This window comes from Zalophus californianus, chromosome 16, assembly GCF_009762305.2.
Source record: "Zalophus californianus isolate mZalCal1 chromosome 16, mZalCal1.pri.v2, whole genome shotgun sequence".
Taxonomy (NCBI): domain Eukaryota; kingdom Metazoa; phylum Chordata; class Mammalia; order Carnivora; family Otariidae; genus Zalophus; species Zalophus californianus.
In genome coordinates, this window is record NC_045610.1 from 42,728,246 (window position 1) to 42,746,254 (window position 18,009).

Genomic DNA, 18,009 nt, shown 5'->3' on the forward strand with positions numbered 1-18,009 from the left:
AGCCCAATGTGAGGCTTGATCCCAGGACCTTGAGATCATGATCCGAGTTGAAGGCAGATGCCACTGAGCCACTCAGGTGCCCATGAATGTACTTAATGCCACTGAATTAGCCACTTAAAATGGTTAAAACAGTAAATTTATGTGTATTTCACAATAAGACTTGGAAAAAAGAAGAATAAGAAGCCAGACGGCTTGATTCCGTTTATACAAAGTACAAAAACAGAGAAAACTGGGCGCCTGGGTGGCTCGGTCGTTGGGCGTCTGCCTTCGGCTCGGGTCGTGGTCCCAGGGTCCTGGGGTCGAGCCTCGCATCGGGCTCCCTGCTCCTTGGGAGGCCTGCTTCTCCCTCTCCCACAACCCCTGCTTGTGTTCCCTCTCTCACTGTGTCTCTCTCTGTCAAATAAATAAATAAAATCTTTAAAAACAAACAAACAAAAACAGAAAACTAATCTATGGTAACAGAAGTCATAATAGCGTCTACTCTTTGTAAGTTAGTGGCTGGAAGAGAACATGAAGGGGGACTTTGGGGCCATTTTCTATTTCTTTATCTGAGGGCTGGTTCCATTGATATGTTCGGTTGGTGAAAACAACTGAACCCTTCACTTGTGTTTGCCTCGTCTGCCTTTTTTGTTTCAATCAAAAGTTCACCAGAAAACAACAAAAATCCTAACATATCTTTTGAAAAAAATATTTTTTTAAAGATTTATTTATTTATTTTAGAGAGAGAGAGCGCAGCGGGTAGAGGCAGAGGGAGAGGGAGAGTACCAAGCAGACTCCCCGCTAAGCGTGGAGCCCCTGGGTGGGGAGGCTCGATCCCACTAACCCTAACCCTGAGATCACCACGTGAGCTGAAATCAAGAGCCCGATGCTTAACGGACTGAGCCACACAGGGGCGGACCCCCCCCCAAAATCTTTTAAGTAATCTCTAGGACGAGCGTGGGGCTCGAACTCACCACCCGGACTGGGCCAGCTAGGCCCCCTGAAAGAATTTTAGTTGCAAAAATCCGGCTAAGTTTTTGAGAGCTGAACTTTTTTTCCTGTTTTCTTCTGGGCTCCTCTTCTTGTGCCTTAAGCCTGCACTGAATCCGTGCCTTCTTTGAAAGGCTTTCTGGCCTACCAAGGTCCCACACTACCTGGGGCCGCATTCTCGGGAGCACCCGGACGGTAACTAAATTGCCTCCTGTCTCCTGACTAGCCCTGAGTTGAACTTTTGGAGGTCACAGAGACCAGTGCCTACTGATTCCGCTCAATGCACGTTACAGAGCAGTAATAAATCCAATCAGCCCTGGAGGCTGGGAGCGAGGCCGGAAGAACAAGCAGATAACGAGGGAAGCGCCGCTCTCATACTGCCCAGCTTGCCCCGCACGCCGGTCTTCCAGAGGCGAAGCCACGCCTTCCTTCTCCCAAGCACCTCCCCCAACCCCATACAGTCCCGCCCCTCACCCATGGGCTGCTTAGGCCCCGCCCAGTGAGCGTGGCCCCGCCCGCGGAGGGCGACAATCCCGCCAACAATAACTCCGCCTCTCCTTCCGCGGAGAAACCTGTCCCTTTTTAAAGAATACGTTTACGTCAGCCCGCCTTACGTAGACTAACGTCATCAGTGCAGAGCGCGGAGGCGGGACTTCCTATCTCTGATTCAACCAGCTTCCGGGAGAAGCCGGAAGAGACGGGACCCTGCACAGAATCGGGGATAGCCAGCCCCTCCCCCGGCCCCTACGGAAAGGTGAGTCCATGGGCCGTCCTGGCGAAGTCAAAATACTTAGTCTGGCCGTTTCAGGTGAGGACCTCCTTCCCTATCCAGGCACAGTACCGGGCCAATCCCCCTTAATTTCCCATGACTCCCCGCGTACGCAAGCCCCGCCCCCACGTCCCCAGCCCCGCCCCGAAGTTTGAGGGGTGTGGATGGTTTGTGACCCCCTCACCGGACTCTACCCCTGTGGGCTGGGAGAACTGAGCTTGGCCGCCAGGGACCAGGTAGCCTTTCGTCTCGGGTGGGTCCACCGACTCCTCTCCAGCGCCGCGGGAATAGGGCCGCCCCACGCGGAGCCTTCGCCTCAGAAAGGGCAGGGTCGGGACCCCTCCTCACCGCGCGTCAGGGTCGCCCACAGACTGAGGAGACGCCAAAGGCCTCTGGGGCGGGAGACCAGGGGTCCTGCCCGGCCCCTGCCCACGAAAGTGCCCTGTGTCTGTGCCAGTCGTTTTCGCTTCTGTTCGCCGCAGTTTCCTTTTCTGTAAATCAGGGTTGGTGACATTAACCATCCTTACCATTAGGGGCTAGTTGTGGGAGCGATAAGTAATTGCTGCCATTTATTTATTGAACCATTGCAGTGTGCCAGACACTGTGCTAAATATTTTGCTTCGATGATTTCCCGTCACCGTCAAAACAACCTTATGAGGTAGGTACTATTTTTAACCCCATTTTACTGATGAGAAAGCTGAGGCTCTGAGAAAGTTGTCCGAGGTTACAGAGCTAGCAAGGGGCAAGACCAGGATTATAATTAGGTTTTTTGTTTTTTACTCCAGGACCCATGTTCTAAATAAGGATGTGGAAGCTATTCAGATGTTGATATGTTCCACAAATATTCTTTGAGCAGCTACTATGGCATTATGCTGGGCACTAGGGTACATAGAAAAATACACATGATCCTTGTCTGCCAGAAGTCTCGTAGAGAGAGATGGACAGGTAGAAGAGTATAATGAAGTTTTATAGGTATTGTGAGAGTAGTCTGTTAATGATAATCATCATCAGATTGGATTTGCCCGGGGACAGCTGTGAAAGCTGCACATTCTCTGAGGGAAAGAGTGGGTACTCTAAGGTCCTTCCTGCCTTTCTAAGAAACTGCCAAGGGAGAAACTACACAGTACACAAAGAGAGATAGGGATATGGATTATGAGAGCTATTTTGGAATCTTTTCCAAATCTTTCCACTTAGTGGTTTTGCAGTTGCGAGCCTCTGGTGACCCAGGAGGGCGGTGTTTCTGGTGTCTGTCCTCCTTCGCTCCCTGGGACTTGTCAGAAGAGTTTCAGAGGTGGCAGACACGGGGCCTGCTGCATAATGTCTGCTGATGGCTCCTACAGATGTGTTCCTTTGGGGTGGTCTGACTGTGCTTCTGATGAGAAATTAATTCTTTGGTTCTTGACATCTGAACCTGAAAACGTGACCATGAATAAGGTAGGGTTCAAACGGGACAGTCTGGCAAGAGTGGCTGCACTATGCATCCAGAAGACCCTAAAATAAAATATTTCAGGCTTTTTGGTCTCTCTGAAGCCACCTTGGAGCCTTCTCAGGGGGCACAGTTGCTAAAGCAAGTGATAGAAATCCTAGAGAAACTCAGGGCTCAAAGAAGCAAATGTTTTCCCACCTACCAAAAAAGCAACAGCCAGTGGCAGCAGCAGTCGCCCCAACAAGGCCATGAGATTTTCCTGATGATCCATGCTCTTTGGGAGCTCGAAATGTGAGAGAGGAAAGATGTGGAACCTGAAAGCTAGTGTTTCACAATAGAGGCAAAGGGTAAGTCCTTAGCTTTAGGTTCGGGGTCCAGAGGTAGGAAAGTTTGTTCCCCCTTCCATAGGACACTGAACTCCATTTTCTTTCAGGGCTGAGTCAGTTAGGACTGAAACAAACTAGGAACCCGGTTGCAACCCCACGTACCCTGCTGATGCTATCCCCCTTTGTTCCTGCAGTGTCGACCCAGTCAGCAGCCAGGCCATGGAGCTCTCTGATGTCACCCTCATTGAGGGTGTGGGTAATGAGGTGACTGTGGTGGCAGGTGTGGTGGTGCTGATTCTAGCCTTGGTCCTAGCTTGGCTCTCTACCTACGTAGCAGACAGCGGTAGCAACCAGCTCCTGGGCACCATTGTGTCAGCTGGAGACACATCCGTCCTCCACCTGGGGCATGTGGACCATCTAGTAGCAGGCCAAGGCACCCCAGAGCCAAGCGAACTCCCCCATCCATCCGAGGGTAATGATGAGAAGGCTGAAGAGGCTGGCGAAGGTGGGGGAGACTCCACAGGGGAGCCTGGAGCTGGGGGTGGTATTGAGCCGAGCCTTGAGCATCTGCTTGACATCCAAGGCCTTCCCAAGAGACAAGCGGGCCCAGAAAGCAGCAGTCCAGAGGCCCCTCTGAGATCTGAGGATAGCAGCTGCCTCCCTCCCAGCCCTGGCCTCATCAGTGTGCGGCTCAAATTCCTCAATGACACCGAGGAGCTGGCTGTGGCCAGGCCGGAGGATACTGTGGGTGCCCTGAAGAGGTGAGTGGACTGGAGAGTGGGAGGCTGCTCATACCCCTTGCCCTCAGCCCCTGGTCACCTGAGAGGAGGCTGGTATCCACCTGGGAGCAGTAGGGATGTATCAGGTCCAGCCCCCACTAGGGGTGGGTGGGATACTTCTTAGAAACTCACCCTTCAGTTCTTCCCTCATTGCCCTGTTTTGTTGGTCCAGGCCTGTTTGCCTTCTCATTCCTTGCCTTCTGTCTTTCCTTCTTTCCTTTCATCCTTCCAGTAAATACTTCCCTGGACAAGAAAGCCAGATGAAACTGATCTACCAGGGCCGTCTGCTGCAGGATCCGGCCCGCACACTGCGTTCCCTGAACATTACTGACAACTGTGTGATTCACTGCCACCGCTCACCCCCAGGGTCAGCTGTTCCAGGCCCGTCAGCCTCCCTGGCCCCCTCTTCAGCCACCGAACCCCCCAGCCTCGGCGTCAGTGTGGGCAGCCTCATGGTGCCTGTGTTTGTGGTGCTGTTGGGTGTGGTCTGGTACTTCCGTATCAATTACCGCCAGTTCTTTACAGCACCTGCCACGGTCTCCCTGGTGGGGGTCACTGTCTTCTTCAGCTTCCTAGTATTTGGGATGTATGGACGATAAGGACATAGGGGGAAAATGAAAGGCATGGTCTTCCTCCTTTATGGCCTCCCTCCTTTCCTGGCCAGAGCTGGGCCCAAGGGCTTGGGAGGGAGGGGTGGAAAGGATGTGGCAGGTCCTCCTCCATAGGACACAGGAGGCAGGTACAGGGCCTCCACTTCACGTCCACAAGGGTACAGACATCCCATCTCTGTGCAAGCACAACTCAGGTAGAAACGAGGATGTCATCTTCTTTCCCTTTTAGGGTCCTAAAGTTCAGAGCTGAGCTGGTAGCCCAGCTCGCTGGGGGAGCCTGGGCTCCGAGGATTCCCTCCCAGCTGTGGCCCTAGCTCTTTCCATTGTCCTGCATGTCTGCTCCTCAGTACCCAGGGCCGCCTGCCAGGGCAGCTCAGCATGGCCCCAGCATACTTCTGGAGGGAGCCTGGAGTATTTTTCTGTTTCTTAAGGGAATATCCATCTTTTGAGACTAGAAGTCACGCAGCAGGAATGAAGGTCGTGTCTGCTTTCTATATAGGCACCTAGCCACCTCTACCTTCTCCCTCCACCCCTGTAGCAGGAATAGGATGTTCTCTGTGTTCTGGATAGTTTCCAGTGTTCTCCCCTTTTTTGAAAGCACTTTGCTTTTTTTTTCTTTTTTTAATAGTCCTTTATAGAGCTCAGTCAGAAAGGGGATTGGGGCACAAAGCCAAGCCCCCAGCATTGGGAGAGGCCAAGCCACAGCTGCTGCTACCCTAGGCCTAAGGCTGTAAGCGAGAGACAGCTCTGGCCCTCAGCCAGTGTCCTGCCCTGCCCAGCTCCAAGGACGAGCTCTGGGTATGGAGCCCTGGGCCCCAGGCCCTTGCCTCTGGGGTTCTTGGATGGAGGGTCAGTGTCTGTGACTAAATAAAGTTCCATTTTGTGGCTGTGGAGCCTCCTTCTGTGACATTAAGAGAATGGCTTTGCTCTGCCCGCCCCCCCCCATCAACATGGTAATGAGGGTGGGTAGGCCGGGCTACCAACGGGAGATGCAGTTTATTTACACCAGCAGCCATGGGGGCAGGGGAAATACACAGCGTTTACAAAGTTAGCTACCTGTACAGGATGGATTACATATGCAAAAATAAAAATCTCAAGACCACAGGACAGCGTGAGCCCCTCCCCCCTCCCCCAATGACCCCAGCATGCGGTAATGCCAGGCGGGTGGCCCCTGGGCATGCGGGGGGGAGTGATGCATGGAAGGAAAAGCCACCGGCCATGGAAATTAGTACAGAACCCCCCCCACACACACTCAGACACATGATAGGATACAGGGTGGACGACACCTAGCCGGGGTGGGAAGGATGGGATTGAAACCCACACAGCCTGCTGTTCGAGGGAGGGGAGTGGGGAGCTCCTAGCCCCTGTTCAACTACATGGTAGGGGGGGCACACTCTCCCCAGAAGGAAAGGGGTTTGCTCCCTCAGGGTCCCTGCTGGACCAAGCCCATCTCTTACCCAGCTTGGGCAGGGGGCTCTGCCCTGAGGGCGGGCCAAGGAACAATGGGGAAGTGGATGTGGACAAACCAGTTCCCAAACTACTTCCCACTTCTCCCTCCTCTAACCAGAGGGGGGGAAAGGGAGAGGCCAGAGGGGAAAGGGTATGGTAGGGCCTGAGCTGCAGCTGCCTCTCAGAAGGGAGAATGGCCCATGGCCTTCCTCCCTTCACCTTCAACCCACTCCCAAGACTTCATTTGGAAGCAGGCTGGAGGCTGGCTGAAATCCTCCTTTCCCTCTGGCTTCCCCTTAGAGGGAGAAGACATTGGAGGGTCAAGAACAGAGGAGCCCAGGCCCCAGGATTTATTCTAACTCCTGCCAAAATCTGTTTGGCTTTTTAAAAAATAATCACAATTCTTGGGTTAAAAACCAATTTGTAACCAGGCATCAGCCACAATCAACAACCACCCCAGGGGGAGATTGGGGTTACAGACAGGGTACTGCAGCCCTATCTCTCGTTGTTCCCTTAACCCTCTAGGGTCCCTAACCCAAATCAGTCCAACCAGTCCTGGGTACTAGCTACCCAAATGTGGGATGGCTCCTCCTGGGAAGAGGGCAGGGTTCACATCCAGCAAATGCCAGAGAACATGGCTCAGGGTCAACTCCATCCCTGTGTCAGTCAGCTCTGCTCCTAGCCCAGACTGTAGTCCTCCAGCTCGGCTCCTGGGAGCGATGGTGCCCACGTGGAGGTGGGACGGTACATCTCTTCGGGATGTAGACCAGGCAGGTGGGCACACTGGCGTGAGAGTCCCACAGAGGGGCAATGCCTAGGCACGACACCCCTCTACTGACAACCCAGAGCACAGAGACTAGCCTCTACCCACCCCAACTCCTAGCAAAGGGGGAGAGGTAAAAGATCAGGATTTTCCTCAGAGCCCCAAACCACAAGTACAGAATAAATAACTTAAAAGCGGCTAAGGAAGGGGAAACAGGGCAGGCTTCAGAGGCAGGAGCATCGAGAGAGGAACTGAAGCTGGTCAAGGTGAAGGAGGGGGGTAGCAAGCAGCAGTTGGGAACTTGGACTGCCCTGCTAGGGCAGCGGGGCAGGGTAGGCGGGAGGAACATGGGGCCACCCCAGGAGGGTGAGGCTGGGCCCCTTCCTGGGGCAGGGAATGAGGTAAGAAAACATTTCAAATAAAGCAGCACCGTTCCCTCTCACCTTGGGGCCCCACTCCTCACCAGCCCTGGGTCAGGGAGGAAAGGTAGGGGGGGAGTCATTTTGATACACAGCTCCCTCTTCCTACCCTCCCCTTGCCCCTTCCTTGAAGCTGCAGAGGCTGGAGGCCCTTTCCTGGCACCCAACAACAAAAGGACAGCTCCTGCTGCCAAGGAGGCCCATGGGGACTGAGGGGAAAGGGCTGCCCCTATCGGGGGGCAGGGAAGGCGGTGGCAGCTCTGGACTCCCACCTCAGCAGACAGTTTGCTGTGCCTGCCTACCCCTGGGATTGGGGGCATTTGATAGGATTCTGCACACAGACAGGACACGCCCAGCCCTGCCCCTCAGCTCCAAGCACCGGACCCATTCACATTGCTGAGGGCAGCTGGGGGAGGCCCCCTCCAGGCTCAGCTTCCAACCCACAGCCTCCCGGGTAGCCACGATGCTTCTCGGCAGGGCTTAGTCCAGTTCCTGGGGTGGGGGGCAGGCAGTGCCCTGGCACAGTGCCCAGGTCAGGCCCCTGGCCTAGCTGGACATCCAGTAACTCACAGAATAAATAGGAAAACCGCCTCCCCACCAAACTTATGTCCAAGGCATAATATGTCCAGGTCTGAGTCCTGCATGCCAAGGGGTCGTGCTCCATTGCAGAGGACCCTGACACCCCCCAGGGGTGCATAATTGGATCCTCTGCCTGCCTGGCCCACCAAGCCTCCCAAGCCCAAACCCCCAGCAGCCGTCCATTTGCCAGGCTTTGCCACCTGGGTGGGGGTTGGGAGAGAGGGCTCTGCTCAGCCAAAGGCTATCCCTTGCACCCAAGTCAGTTGATGTCATCGTAGATGCTGGGCGTCGGGGGTGCCGGTGGCTTTGGCTTCTTCTTCTTGTTGGAGCCTAGGCTGGAGGCAGTCCCTACCAGGCTCAGATGGGATTTCTTTTTCTTGGTTTTCCGTGACTCAGAGCTGTTGGTACCTGAACAGAAAGAGGCACCAGGGATGAGAGTTGGGCTGTGTCAGGAGAACACAGGTGTCCCCACAACCCTGGCTTCGGGCAGAGAGCCCGTGGGGCCCAGATGTATCACCTACCTAGACCCCATCCCTGATTCTCACTCGTCTTGGAGGAGCCTGAATCAGAGGGTGAGAGATCAGAGGAGCCGTCCCACTGAAGCCGGCTGATCAGGGCCTGGCTGTCAGTCATGTCAAAGCTGTCATTATCCAGGGAACTCTCGACCTCTGGAAGGACGCTGGAAAGGGGAGGGGTCAAAGAAGGGCTTTAGGGATACCAACATCATCCTAATCTTCCACAACCCACCGCCCTCCTTGGAGGGTCCCTTACACCGAGGGTCCGAGGAAGTAAATCCGCACGGCTCGCCGCTGCTCATCTGTGTGCTGGGGGCAGCGCAGGGACCTGGTGGGGAGAGAATTAATCAGAGCCTGACAAGGCAAGAAAGGGTCTGAGGACCTCAGGTGAAGCCTCTTTTCCTCAGCAGAGGCGGGAGGAATGGACTCAGACAGGGAAGGGATAAACAGAGGGCCCCGAGATTGTGGCCCAAGGCCTGACCCTCAGAGGAGGGAGGGGAAGGGTGGGAGCCCCACTGCCCAAGTCCAAGGGTACTCCCGACCCATGCCCAGGGTGAGTGTGCAGCAGGGCCCCCGGCCCCCTTTCTAGGTTGTGAGCTCACCTTGTGCACATCTTCTTGGTGTGTTCAGAAATCACCCCACATTGCTGGAAGAGGAATAGAAGCTGAAAGGAGGGACGGAGGGAGCCTACTCTAAACACTAGATATTCTCTTCTGTACAAATGCTGCATCGCACAAACAGAAGTGGCCCCACGGTGTCCAGGACAGTCCCAGACCACCACTGGCCAGGAAGCCTGATTCCAAAGAGAGCGAGCTACGTGGCCCTGACTGCTGTCACCAGCCCCCTCCGGGGATGTGACCACTGCCTGTGGCTCCAGCCCACTCCCAAGGGCCTCCCCTTCCCTGGTCTCTCACCGTGGTGAGCAGGTTCCGCAGCTCGTCCGGCCCCAGGGTCTCGTAGCTGATCCCAGTTGAGTTGTTATACTGGGGGAAAACCAAAGGTACAGGTCAGACAAGAGGCAGCCCCAGAGGGAGGGGGGGGGAAGGGCCGGATGGGTGGGGGGAACCAGTCTCTCTCATCTGTCTCTACGTGGGAGGGCCTACGACCGGCCCAGCGGTTTTCCAGCGATTCTGCCCATCCCACCGGCACGTCGGGGAGGGGCTGGGACCCAGCAAGAACATAAGTATGCAAGACCGGAATACCCCATCTAGTGCTTCCGGCATCGGCATCGGCATTCTGATCCCTACCTGTCCAAATCCCACCCAGCTCACAGCAAGGAAAACAAAAGAAAACCTGAGAGGGGCAGCACCTACTCACCTTAAAAGGATCCGAATTGCTAAGTTCCCCTGAAGAAGAAAAAAGAAGGGGAAGGGTGTTTGATGCAGAGGTACAGACAGAGAACCCTGAAAATAACCAGAGAGGAAGTGGGGGTGACAGAAGGATCACAGGCCCTCCCTCAATACCCGTCCCCCTTAGCCCCCCACCTCCACCCGCCAGCAACGAGTCCCAGCAGGCGCAGCTAGAACCACCCCCATCATTCAAGCCCCACTTACCATTTTTGTGTTTTAAAGACTTGGATCTTCGAGGGGAATTGGGGTTCTGGAATGGGAGATACCACAGCTTTGGGGAAAGGGTAACGATAAAGGGGAGCCGAGAACCCAGGGAAGGAAAAAAGATTTGACAAAGAAACATCCTCAAATTCCTACTCTTCCTCCCCAGTAAGAGGCCCACCTACCCATATTCCCTCCTCCCCTACTCCCCCAAGGCCTCCGCTGCCCTCCTGCCCACCACAGACACCCTCATCCCAAAACCCAGAGAGGCACCCCATGGACCTCAGACTTGAGTCAAGATACCAGAGGACTCCCTGCCCAAAGGGGAGGGTATCTGTCCTTCGCCCAAATTTCCCTCATGCTCGCCCCGGCTCTCACCTTGTCTGATTTTCTCTTCTTGGCTGAAGAGGACAAAAACAAGAGGGCAGGGTCACTTTCAGTTCTCGATCTAAGGACCCCCCCCCAATGGAAACGCACAAAGCTACATTCTCCCCTTCTCATTCAACATAACAGCTTGTGACCCTTATGTACCCAATTCCCACTTGCTCACCTCACCCCGATGCCCACCCACCCCAGCTTCCCCAGATCCCCAAACACCTTTCTTCTCTGAGCCATAGGACCAGTCGTTGTCATTGATGTCATCGTTATCCTCTTGGTCACTCTCGGACTTGTTCATATTGTTGCTATTGGCAATCCTGCCAACGGGAGTGAAGACAAAGGGTCAAGGCGGCCACCTCTCTCTGCTCCCGGCCACAGAGGCCAAGCATGTGCCACCCTCTGTGCCCTACCAAGGCCCCAACGCCGCGGCACAGGGTACGAGAGACGAGCCCAGCAGCTCTGGGTCTAGCAGCGGCAGAAGCCCGAAGCCCTCACCGGCGGTTGGCGATGCGGCTGCTGTTCCGGCCCATTCCCAGGCACTTCTCCAGATGGGGAGCGAAGCGGGAGGCAGCAATACTGCGGCTGCAATTGGGGCAGACACACTCCTTGCTCTTCCACTGGTTGAAAACCTGTCCAAAGATGTCCAACCCCGGCTGGTCCACGATCTCTGGGGACAGGAGAGGCGTGGCGATCAGGGCGGGCAGGGGACCCTCACCTCTTGTTTCCCCGCCCGTGGCCTCTTGAAACCCCCTGCCTAGGCTCACGGGAGCTCCAGGCACTATATCTGGTGCAGTTTCCAGAGGAGGAACTTCCAAGGATCCCCGGGGCAGGGGCCGGACGGCTCTCCTTCAACCCTGAAGCTCACCAAAATCCTTCATGCTATCAGGGTCCGTGTCGTCCAGGAAGAAGTAGCCACACTTGACGGCCCGGTGTACCTCGAAGCAGAATCCCAAACAAGAATCCTCGACCAGGTCCGCGTATATCTCCTGAGCTATGGCCTGGGCCCAGGGGAGAACATCCGTGGTCAGGAGAGTCATGGCCCCCTGGACTGAGAGCAACTCTCACCAACCAAACCTGTCAATTCGCCCTGGCCAAAGACAATGCTTTCTTTGCCATTTTCCCCATCTTGACTTCGCGTCCTTTCTTCTTCCGGATCCTTGGGCCTTTTCAGCTGGCTATTCCCTTTAAGGAACCAGGCTGACTACCCAAATTCCTCTTTGGTGTGAATGCCAGATATAGCGACGTAGAGACATCAAGAGAAAGAACTAGAGGCACACGTGGGGGAGCCCTCACCTCTAGTTTGCTGTTATCCAGGCCAGACAAAGACATTTCCTCCATTTTCATTTGTAAACTCTTGTGGAGACGGCGCTCTGACTGCTCATAGCACAGCGGGCGGCAACACGGCTGCACACATGGGGGTGGGGGGGTGTTGGTGTGAGTCCAAGGCACCTCTGAAGACTGCCACCTTCCCTCTGCACCTCACTGCCCAGAGCTTAATCCTGGCATCAGGATATACACCTCCCCAAGGCCTAGGCTCACTAAGTCTGGATGGTCCTTCAGGGCCTGAAACCCAGAGGCGGCCTAGTCCTTCCCAGGACTGAACTCGGGCCCTGGACTCTGCTACCAGTCAAAGTCTGGGTCTATAGGAGGCAGCAGCTCACCCCAGGTCCCCCAAACTCAAACCCCTCTTTGATACCCATGGTGCAATGCAGCAGGGGGAGGAGAAGGAACTCTAAGGCCTCAAAGCAAACCCACAGGGTGTGGCAAAGAACTGCACAGACTCCTAAATACACCCCCCCCTTCTCTAGGCTCTCCTCAGAGTCACCTCTGCTTTCAGCCAGGATGTCCACTTGGGGGGGTACTGCTACCAGAAGTAGGAATGGCCCTAAGAACCCTACAACCTTCACCCCACTCTGTCTTCCCTGGAAATAAGCCTGTGACTACAGAAGGGGAGCAGAACCCACAGAAACCTAGAGCTGAAGGAGCATTTCTAGCCACCATGAGCAAGAAGAGGGGATAGAGCCCGGTTGGGATGGCATGCCGGGAGTGGGCACTCCCCTTACCTGTTCTCCTTTTAGATAACCACCCTCCCTCCCTCAGGACCAGCCCGGAAGTCTCTCCAAGAGCCCCAAAGTCCAGGAATCCCCACCAAAGGATTCAGAAACAGCGCCCACAGTCCGGGGCCCCTCTGAACGGTGGGTACGAGTTTAAGGAGCTGCCGGCCTAGAGTGGGGTGGGGACTGACAAATGAGCCAGGGGCACTGGGGAGGGTAGGAGGCCGGGCCTCGGCTCTTCCCCCGTCCCTGCGGCACTGCTGCTGCATCATACCGACTGGGGGGAGGAGAGCCGAGCCGCCCGAGGCCGGCGCCGGTCCGGGACAGACCGACCCCCAGAGAGTGGGCAGAGTGGGACGCGTCCCGGCCCCTCTCCTTCCCCGCCCGCCGACAGCCCCAGCCGGCCGGGGAGAGGAGTCCGGGAGGGTGTCTCTATTGTCCCGGGGGCTGGGGCCTGGCTCCCTAACAAAGGCCCCTCGCCCCCTCCCCGGCCGGCCCTGCCCCGCCCAGGGGGGGACCCAGACAGGGGGAGAGCTGGGGGCCCGGGCCGGGCCGGGAAGCCGGGGGAAGCCGGGCGTTTCCGCGTCGGCCCGGGGGGAGGGGAAGGGGCGCTGACCCAGACCTGGGGGGAGGGGGCCCAAGCCCCGCCTCGGGCCCCGCCCCCCGCCCCCCGCAGGCCCCTCCCCCGTCCCCGTCTCCGTCCCGTACTCACCCCGCCCGGGGGGCCGCGCCGGGGCCCGGCGGCCTCTCAGGGCCGCGTCCTCCGGCGGCGGCGGCGGCGGCGGCTGCTCCGGAGCCCCATGTCCGTCGGTCCGTCCTCGCCTCTCCCCGGGGCCCAGGGCCCGGGGCCGGGGGGTCGGGCCGCCCCCCCGCCTCGCCGCCTCACCGGGCGGCCATGGCCCCTTCCCCTCCCTTCTCGTCCCGTCGCCGCCTCCTCCTCCTCACCTCACCCCGCCCGCGCGCAGTCCGCGCGCCGTCCGCGCGCCCCTCCCCCCGCCCCCCACTCCAGCCCGCCTCTCCCGGGCGGGGGGTGCGGCGCGAGCCCGGAGCGCGCGCGCGTGCCGCGACCGGAGGATGGATGGATGGAGCGAGCGAGAACGCGAGCGTGCGCGCGCGCGCCCCTCTCCCCCTCCCTCCGCGCGGGCGCGAGGCCAAGCGCGAGCGCGCTCCAACCTCCTCCTCTTCCTCCTCCCGCCCCTCTTCAACACCCCGCCCCCGCCCTCCCTTCCTCTTCCTTCTTTCGCTTTCGCGCGCCCAGCGACTGCTCGCGCCTGCTAGAAGGGCCCGAGCGCGTGCATCTGCCCCGCGGCCGCAGCTCGGCAGCATTTGCTCCAGGGGGCGGGGACCGGGCGGGGAGGAGGGGCGCCACGCCGCCGTCCAAAGTACCGGCGGACGGGGACGGGGGCGGGGAGATGGGCGGGGCCTTCGGGAGCAACCTCGGCCAATCGCCGTCTCGCCTCGGTCCGGCCGGCCCAATAGGATGGCGGTGGGTGGAGCGACGTTCAAGGTGAGGTGCGCGGTGCGCTGGGGGCGGAGACGTTGTGCCGTCCCGGCCGGCTCCGGGGCGGGGGCAGCGGGTGGCGTCGAAAGAGAGCGCCGGCTCCCAGCCGAGCCTGGGACGCCTTCCGGCCCAGGATCCCCCGCCCTTCCCTCGGGGCTCCCAGCTCTTCCCCCCCCCCCACCCCGCCTCCGGGCGCCCCCACGCCGGCATTTACCCCGTAGCGTGCAGCCACTTCTCTGAAGAGGCCGGAGTTGAAGTGGGGCTCTGGGAGCACCTCAGAGCAGAAAACCTATGGAGCAAAAGGGGCTCGTCCGAGCCTCTGTTCCCCTGTTTCTGGGCGGGTCTCAGCCCACTCCAGGCCTGCGAGCCAACGAACGCCCGAGATGAGGGTCCTCCGCTGAGGGCGGAGGCCGAGCTGTGCCCTTCTGAGCGGAGCGCCCTCCCCGCCCTCAGCCTAATATAGATCCCACACCTGCTCGGCTTTCGGGCTTCCGGAACCCACGCTGGACCCCCCACCTCTCGGACAGCCTGCCCGGCACTAGCCAGACCCTTCCCCCGACCCCGCGCTACTCCCCTGGGTGTGCCCGGATCCGCGCGCTCTCACAGTCCCGCTTTACCTTCTGAAGGAAAGGGCCTTTCCTAGCCGCAACCAATGCCCAGACTGGCGCTTCTATCTCGGTTATTCTCTGGGTCTGGAGTGTTGGAATGGGGGTCTGACAGCCCCCTCCCCCTTAGAAGAGGGGATTAAACGAGGAAAGTCCTAAATCATACACTTGGGGACCATCACTGGCTGTTTGGTCTTCAGCAAACATGTATTGAGGCAATAGTCCTAAGTGGTTAAGACCAGATTTGAATTTAAATCTATGGACCTGGCAAATAAACTTGGGCAAGTGAGCTCTCTGTTGCCTCAGTTTACTCTGTTGTCACCGGGTATAATGATAGTACGTATCTCATTAGGTTGTTGTGAGCACTGACAAGTCAGTGCATGTGAAACTCTTAGCTCACTGTAAGTGGTTTATAAATTTTAGCTGCTATTCTCACGTGCTCTAAGAATCTTACAGTGCCCTGTGCTGGGATACAAAGATGAAATAAGACAATTGTGCTTCCTCAAGAAGTTGACAATTTGTCGGGTAGACAGAACTGTAGGAAAATAATTGCCAAACACTGTGATTAAAAACAAGCAAGAGGGTACCCGGGTGGCTCAGTCAGTTAAGTGTCTGACTTTGGCTCAGGTCATGATCCTGGGGTCCTGGGATTGAGCCCCGTAGGGCTCCCTGCTCCGTGGAGAGTCTGCGTCTCCTTCTCCCTCTGCCCCTCCCCCTCTCCCGCTCTCTCTCTCTTTCAAATAAATAAAATCTTTAAAAAACAAACAAAAACAAGAGAGATGCACAGGGGATGGGGTGGCCAGGAGGGCAGTTAAAATTATGCAAGAGAGTTGGTCAGTAACGGCTTCTTATAGTGGGAGATGAACTAGGTCAGGGCAGGCCAGGAGGGCACTAGACATCCCAAACAGCAAGCTTCAGGAGTATGGTTCAGTTTGGGGCCTGGCTGGAGCATAGGAATAGGTGGGGAAGCAGCAGGAGGTGAGCAGGTCAGACCATACAGGATGAAAGGTGTGCTGAGTAATATGGGCTTTAGCCCTATAGACCATGAGGAGTCCTCAAGGGGAACCATTTGATCAGACTTGAATTTTAAGTAGATCATTCTGGCATGCTGAGTCTCGATTGTATTTCTTTCTTTCTTTATTCATTCATTCATTTATTTGGGGGGAGAGAGGGAACACGAGCAGGGGTTGCAACAGAGGGAGAGGGAGAAGCAGGCTCCTGGCTGAGCAGGGAGCCCGATGCAGGGCTTGATCCCAGGACTCTGGGATCATGACCTGAGCTGAAGGCAGACGCTTAATCAACTGAGGCACCCAGGTGCCCCGAGTCTGTAGATTTTTGTTATCGATTGAGGTGTGTGAGGTAAAGGACAGCCCTGAAAACACCTTTAACCAAGATGGGGAACTCTGAGGAGGAGATACGAGGATGGAAGGAGGACAAGTTCGGTTTGGTGTGTGTTGTAGGGACTGTGAGACCAGCTGGTGGAGGCTCTCTGAAGATCACTGAAGTGAGGCCAGGCCTTCAGGAACCTCCAAAATGTGAATCAGGAACTCTCAACTCCGACAATGCTGATCTGTTTCTCAGTCTCCAAATAAGCCCAGTATATCTGCCCTGAGGAATTTACACATGCCCAGGAAGCCTTCCTGTCTCCTCTCTGTTTACCTAAATCCTTCCTCACTTTCCCACCCGTGGCCATCCTCACACCAAACTCCTTTACAAGTGGATCATTTCTATTCATCCGGCCCTTGGCCTGGGCTGCTCAGTGGTGGTGACCTCTTTGGGAACGTGCTCGGTCTCCACAGTTAGCATCAGTCAATAAACACTAAGGACTGCGCTGGTCTGGGCTTTGGGCGAGCCCCAGGGTGTAAGTGGCGAGCCAGAGAGACACACAGACTTTGTCCTAGTGGAATTTACACCCCAGCAAAGCCTGGTATGGAGGAAGCAAGACTGAGTGTGAAGGCATCCGGGCTGCTGAAGAAACAAATGGCATGATTTTTTTGTCAAGGGGTCAGAGAAGATCCCCCCCACCCGGAAGAAGTGATCTTTTAAGGGGAGCCCTGAATTAACTAGACAGTGAGGTGAAGAGGAACATTCGAGGCAGAGGGAATGGTGATGTGTATAGGCAGAATGTGGCCCTGGAAGAGAGTGTGGTATGTTTTGAGACATGGATGGCTGGTAGAGCTGAGTTGGTACAGAGGCCAGCAGGGGCAACGGATCCCCCAGGACCTTGTCAGCCGTACTTAGTCACTCATTCAACAATTGTTTCTTGAGTGTCAAATGTATACCAGGCAATTTTAGGTGCTGGGGTTACTGTAGTAGACAAGCAGATAAGGTGTCTTCTACCTGGGGAGATAGCCAATAAACAGGTAAACAAATATAGAAACAAAGATGTAGGAGGAGGCCTCACTAGAAAGCGTTGTTAGGGAAGGTCTGTCTATGAGGTGACATTTGAGCTGAAGCCTGCAGGATGAGAAAACCAGCTGTGTGTAGAATTGAGAGATTAGCATTTGGGGCAGAAAGTACAAAGGCCCTGTGGTAGGCATGTTTGAAGAACAAAAGAGATCACTTGGCTGGATCGTTGTGATTAGGAAGAGCAGGGTGAGAGAAGGCGGGAGATGGGAAGCCGGGGCCAGGCCTTGTGGAGTCATGTAAGTTGTTAGTACGGAAGTAACCAGATTTCTTTTTTTTTTTTTTTTAAGATTTTTATTTATTTATTTGACACAGAGAGACACAGCGAGAGAGGGAACACACGCAGGGGGAGCGGGAGAGAGAGAAGCAGGCTTCCCGCCGAGCAGGGAGCCCGATGCGGGGCTCGATCCCAGCACCCCAGGATCATGACCTGAGTCAAAGGCAGATGCTTAACGACTGAGCCACCCAGGCGCCCCTCAGATTTTTCATTTTATTTCTTTAAAATTTTTTATTCATTTAAGTAAGCTCTACACCCAATGTGGGGCTCAAACTCATGACCCAGAGATCCCGAGTCGCACACTCTTCGAACGGAGCCAGTGGGATGCCCCCAGATTTCTTTTTAAAAAAATAACTTTGGTTGCTGTGTGCAGAATGGACTGTAGGGGGCAAGAGTGTAAGCAGGAAGACTAGTTTTAGGAAGTCTTTGCGAAAGTTGAGCAATGATGATGGCCTTGAATAGGATGGGGATGACAGCAATGGGGAAGGGTGCACAGATTTGGAAGAGACACAGGAAGTGGAATGGACAGGTCTGGGTGAGCAAATACATATGGAGGTTTGAAGAGGGAGAGAGAAGTCAAGGCTGATACCCTAGTTTCTAGTTTGAATAACTAGAGTTTGGTGATCATTTTGG

At 56.1% G+C, this 18,009-nt stretch overlaps 3 protein-coding genes across 11 annotated transcripts; 2 read left to right on the top strand and 1 right to left on the bottom strand.

The window, feature by feature from the left end:
* The first annotated feature begins 1,655 nt into the window (after positions 1-1,655).
* TMUB2 (transmembrane and ubiquitin like domain containing 2) lies at positions 1,656-5,767 on the top strand. 5 transcript variants are annotated; one of them, XM_027625389.1, is made up of 4 exons: positions 1,656-1,777; positions 2,329-2,396; positions 3,685-4,251; positions 4,502-5,767. In XM_027625389.1, the coding sequence occupies exons 2-4, from the start codon at positions 2,362-2,364 to the stop codon at positions 4,866-4,868; spliced, it is 969 nt and encodes a 322-aa protein (XP_027481190.1). In that variant the 5' UTR covers positions 1,656-1,777; positions 2,329-2,361; the 3' UTR covers positions 4,869-5,767. The 5 variants fall into 5 exon arrangements, with proteins under 5 accessions (XP_027481190.1, XP_027481193.1, XP_027481191.1 ...); XM_027625390.1 differs by having other exon boundaries at positions 1,661-1,723; XM_027625387.2 differs by lacking the exon at positions 1,656-1,777 and adding an exon at positions 1,818-1,974.
* Positions 5,768-5,857: 90 nt separating this feature from the next.
* Positions 5,858-13,582, bottom strand: ATXN7L3 (ataxin 7 like 3). 5 transcript variants are annotated; one of them, XM_027625383.2, is made up of 13 exons: positions 13,300-13,582; positions 11,827-11,937; positions 11,399-11,531; positions 11,029-11,200; positions 10,753-10,850; positions 10,534-10,556; positions 10,159-10,225; positions 9,923-10,008; positions 9,520-9,588; positions 9,208-9,251; positions 8,862-8,933; positions 8,612-8,769; positions 5,858-8,498 (listed from the first exon to the last, which is right to left on the bottom strand). In XM_027625383.2, exons 2-13 carry the CDS (start codon positions 11,875-11,877, stop codon positions 8,350-8,352), a joined length of 1,122 nt encoding a protein of 373 aa, XP_027481184.1. In that variant the 5' UTR covers positions 11,878-11,937; positions 13,300-13,582; the 3' UTR covers positions 5,858-8,349. The 5 variants fall into 5 exon arrangements, with proteins under 5 accessions (XP_027481184.1, XP_027481186.1, XP_027481187.1 ...); XM_027625385.2 differs by having other exon boundaries at positions 10,159-10,204; positions 13,300-13,547; XM_027625386.2 differs by having other exon boundaries at positions 9,923-9,951; positions 10,159-10,204; positions 13,300-13,523.
* LOC113939056 (WW domain-binding protein 11-like) lies at positions 12,571-14,634 on the top strand. The gene is made up of 4 exons (XM_027624658.1): positions 12,571-12,579; positions 12,634-12,728; positions 13,264-14,094; positions 14,437-14,634. Exons 1-4 carry the CDS (start codon positions 12,571-12,573, stop codon positions 14,549-14,551), a joined length of 1,050 nt encoding a protein of 349 aa, XP_027480459.1. The 3' UTR covers positions 14,552-14,634.
* Positions 14,635-18,009: the final 3,375 nt, after the last annotated feature.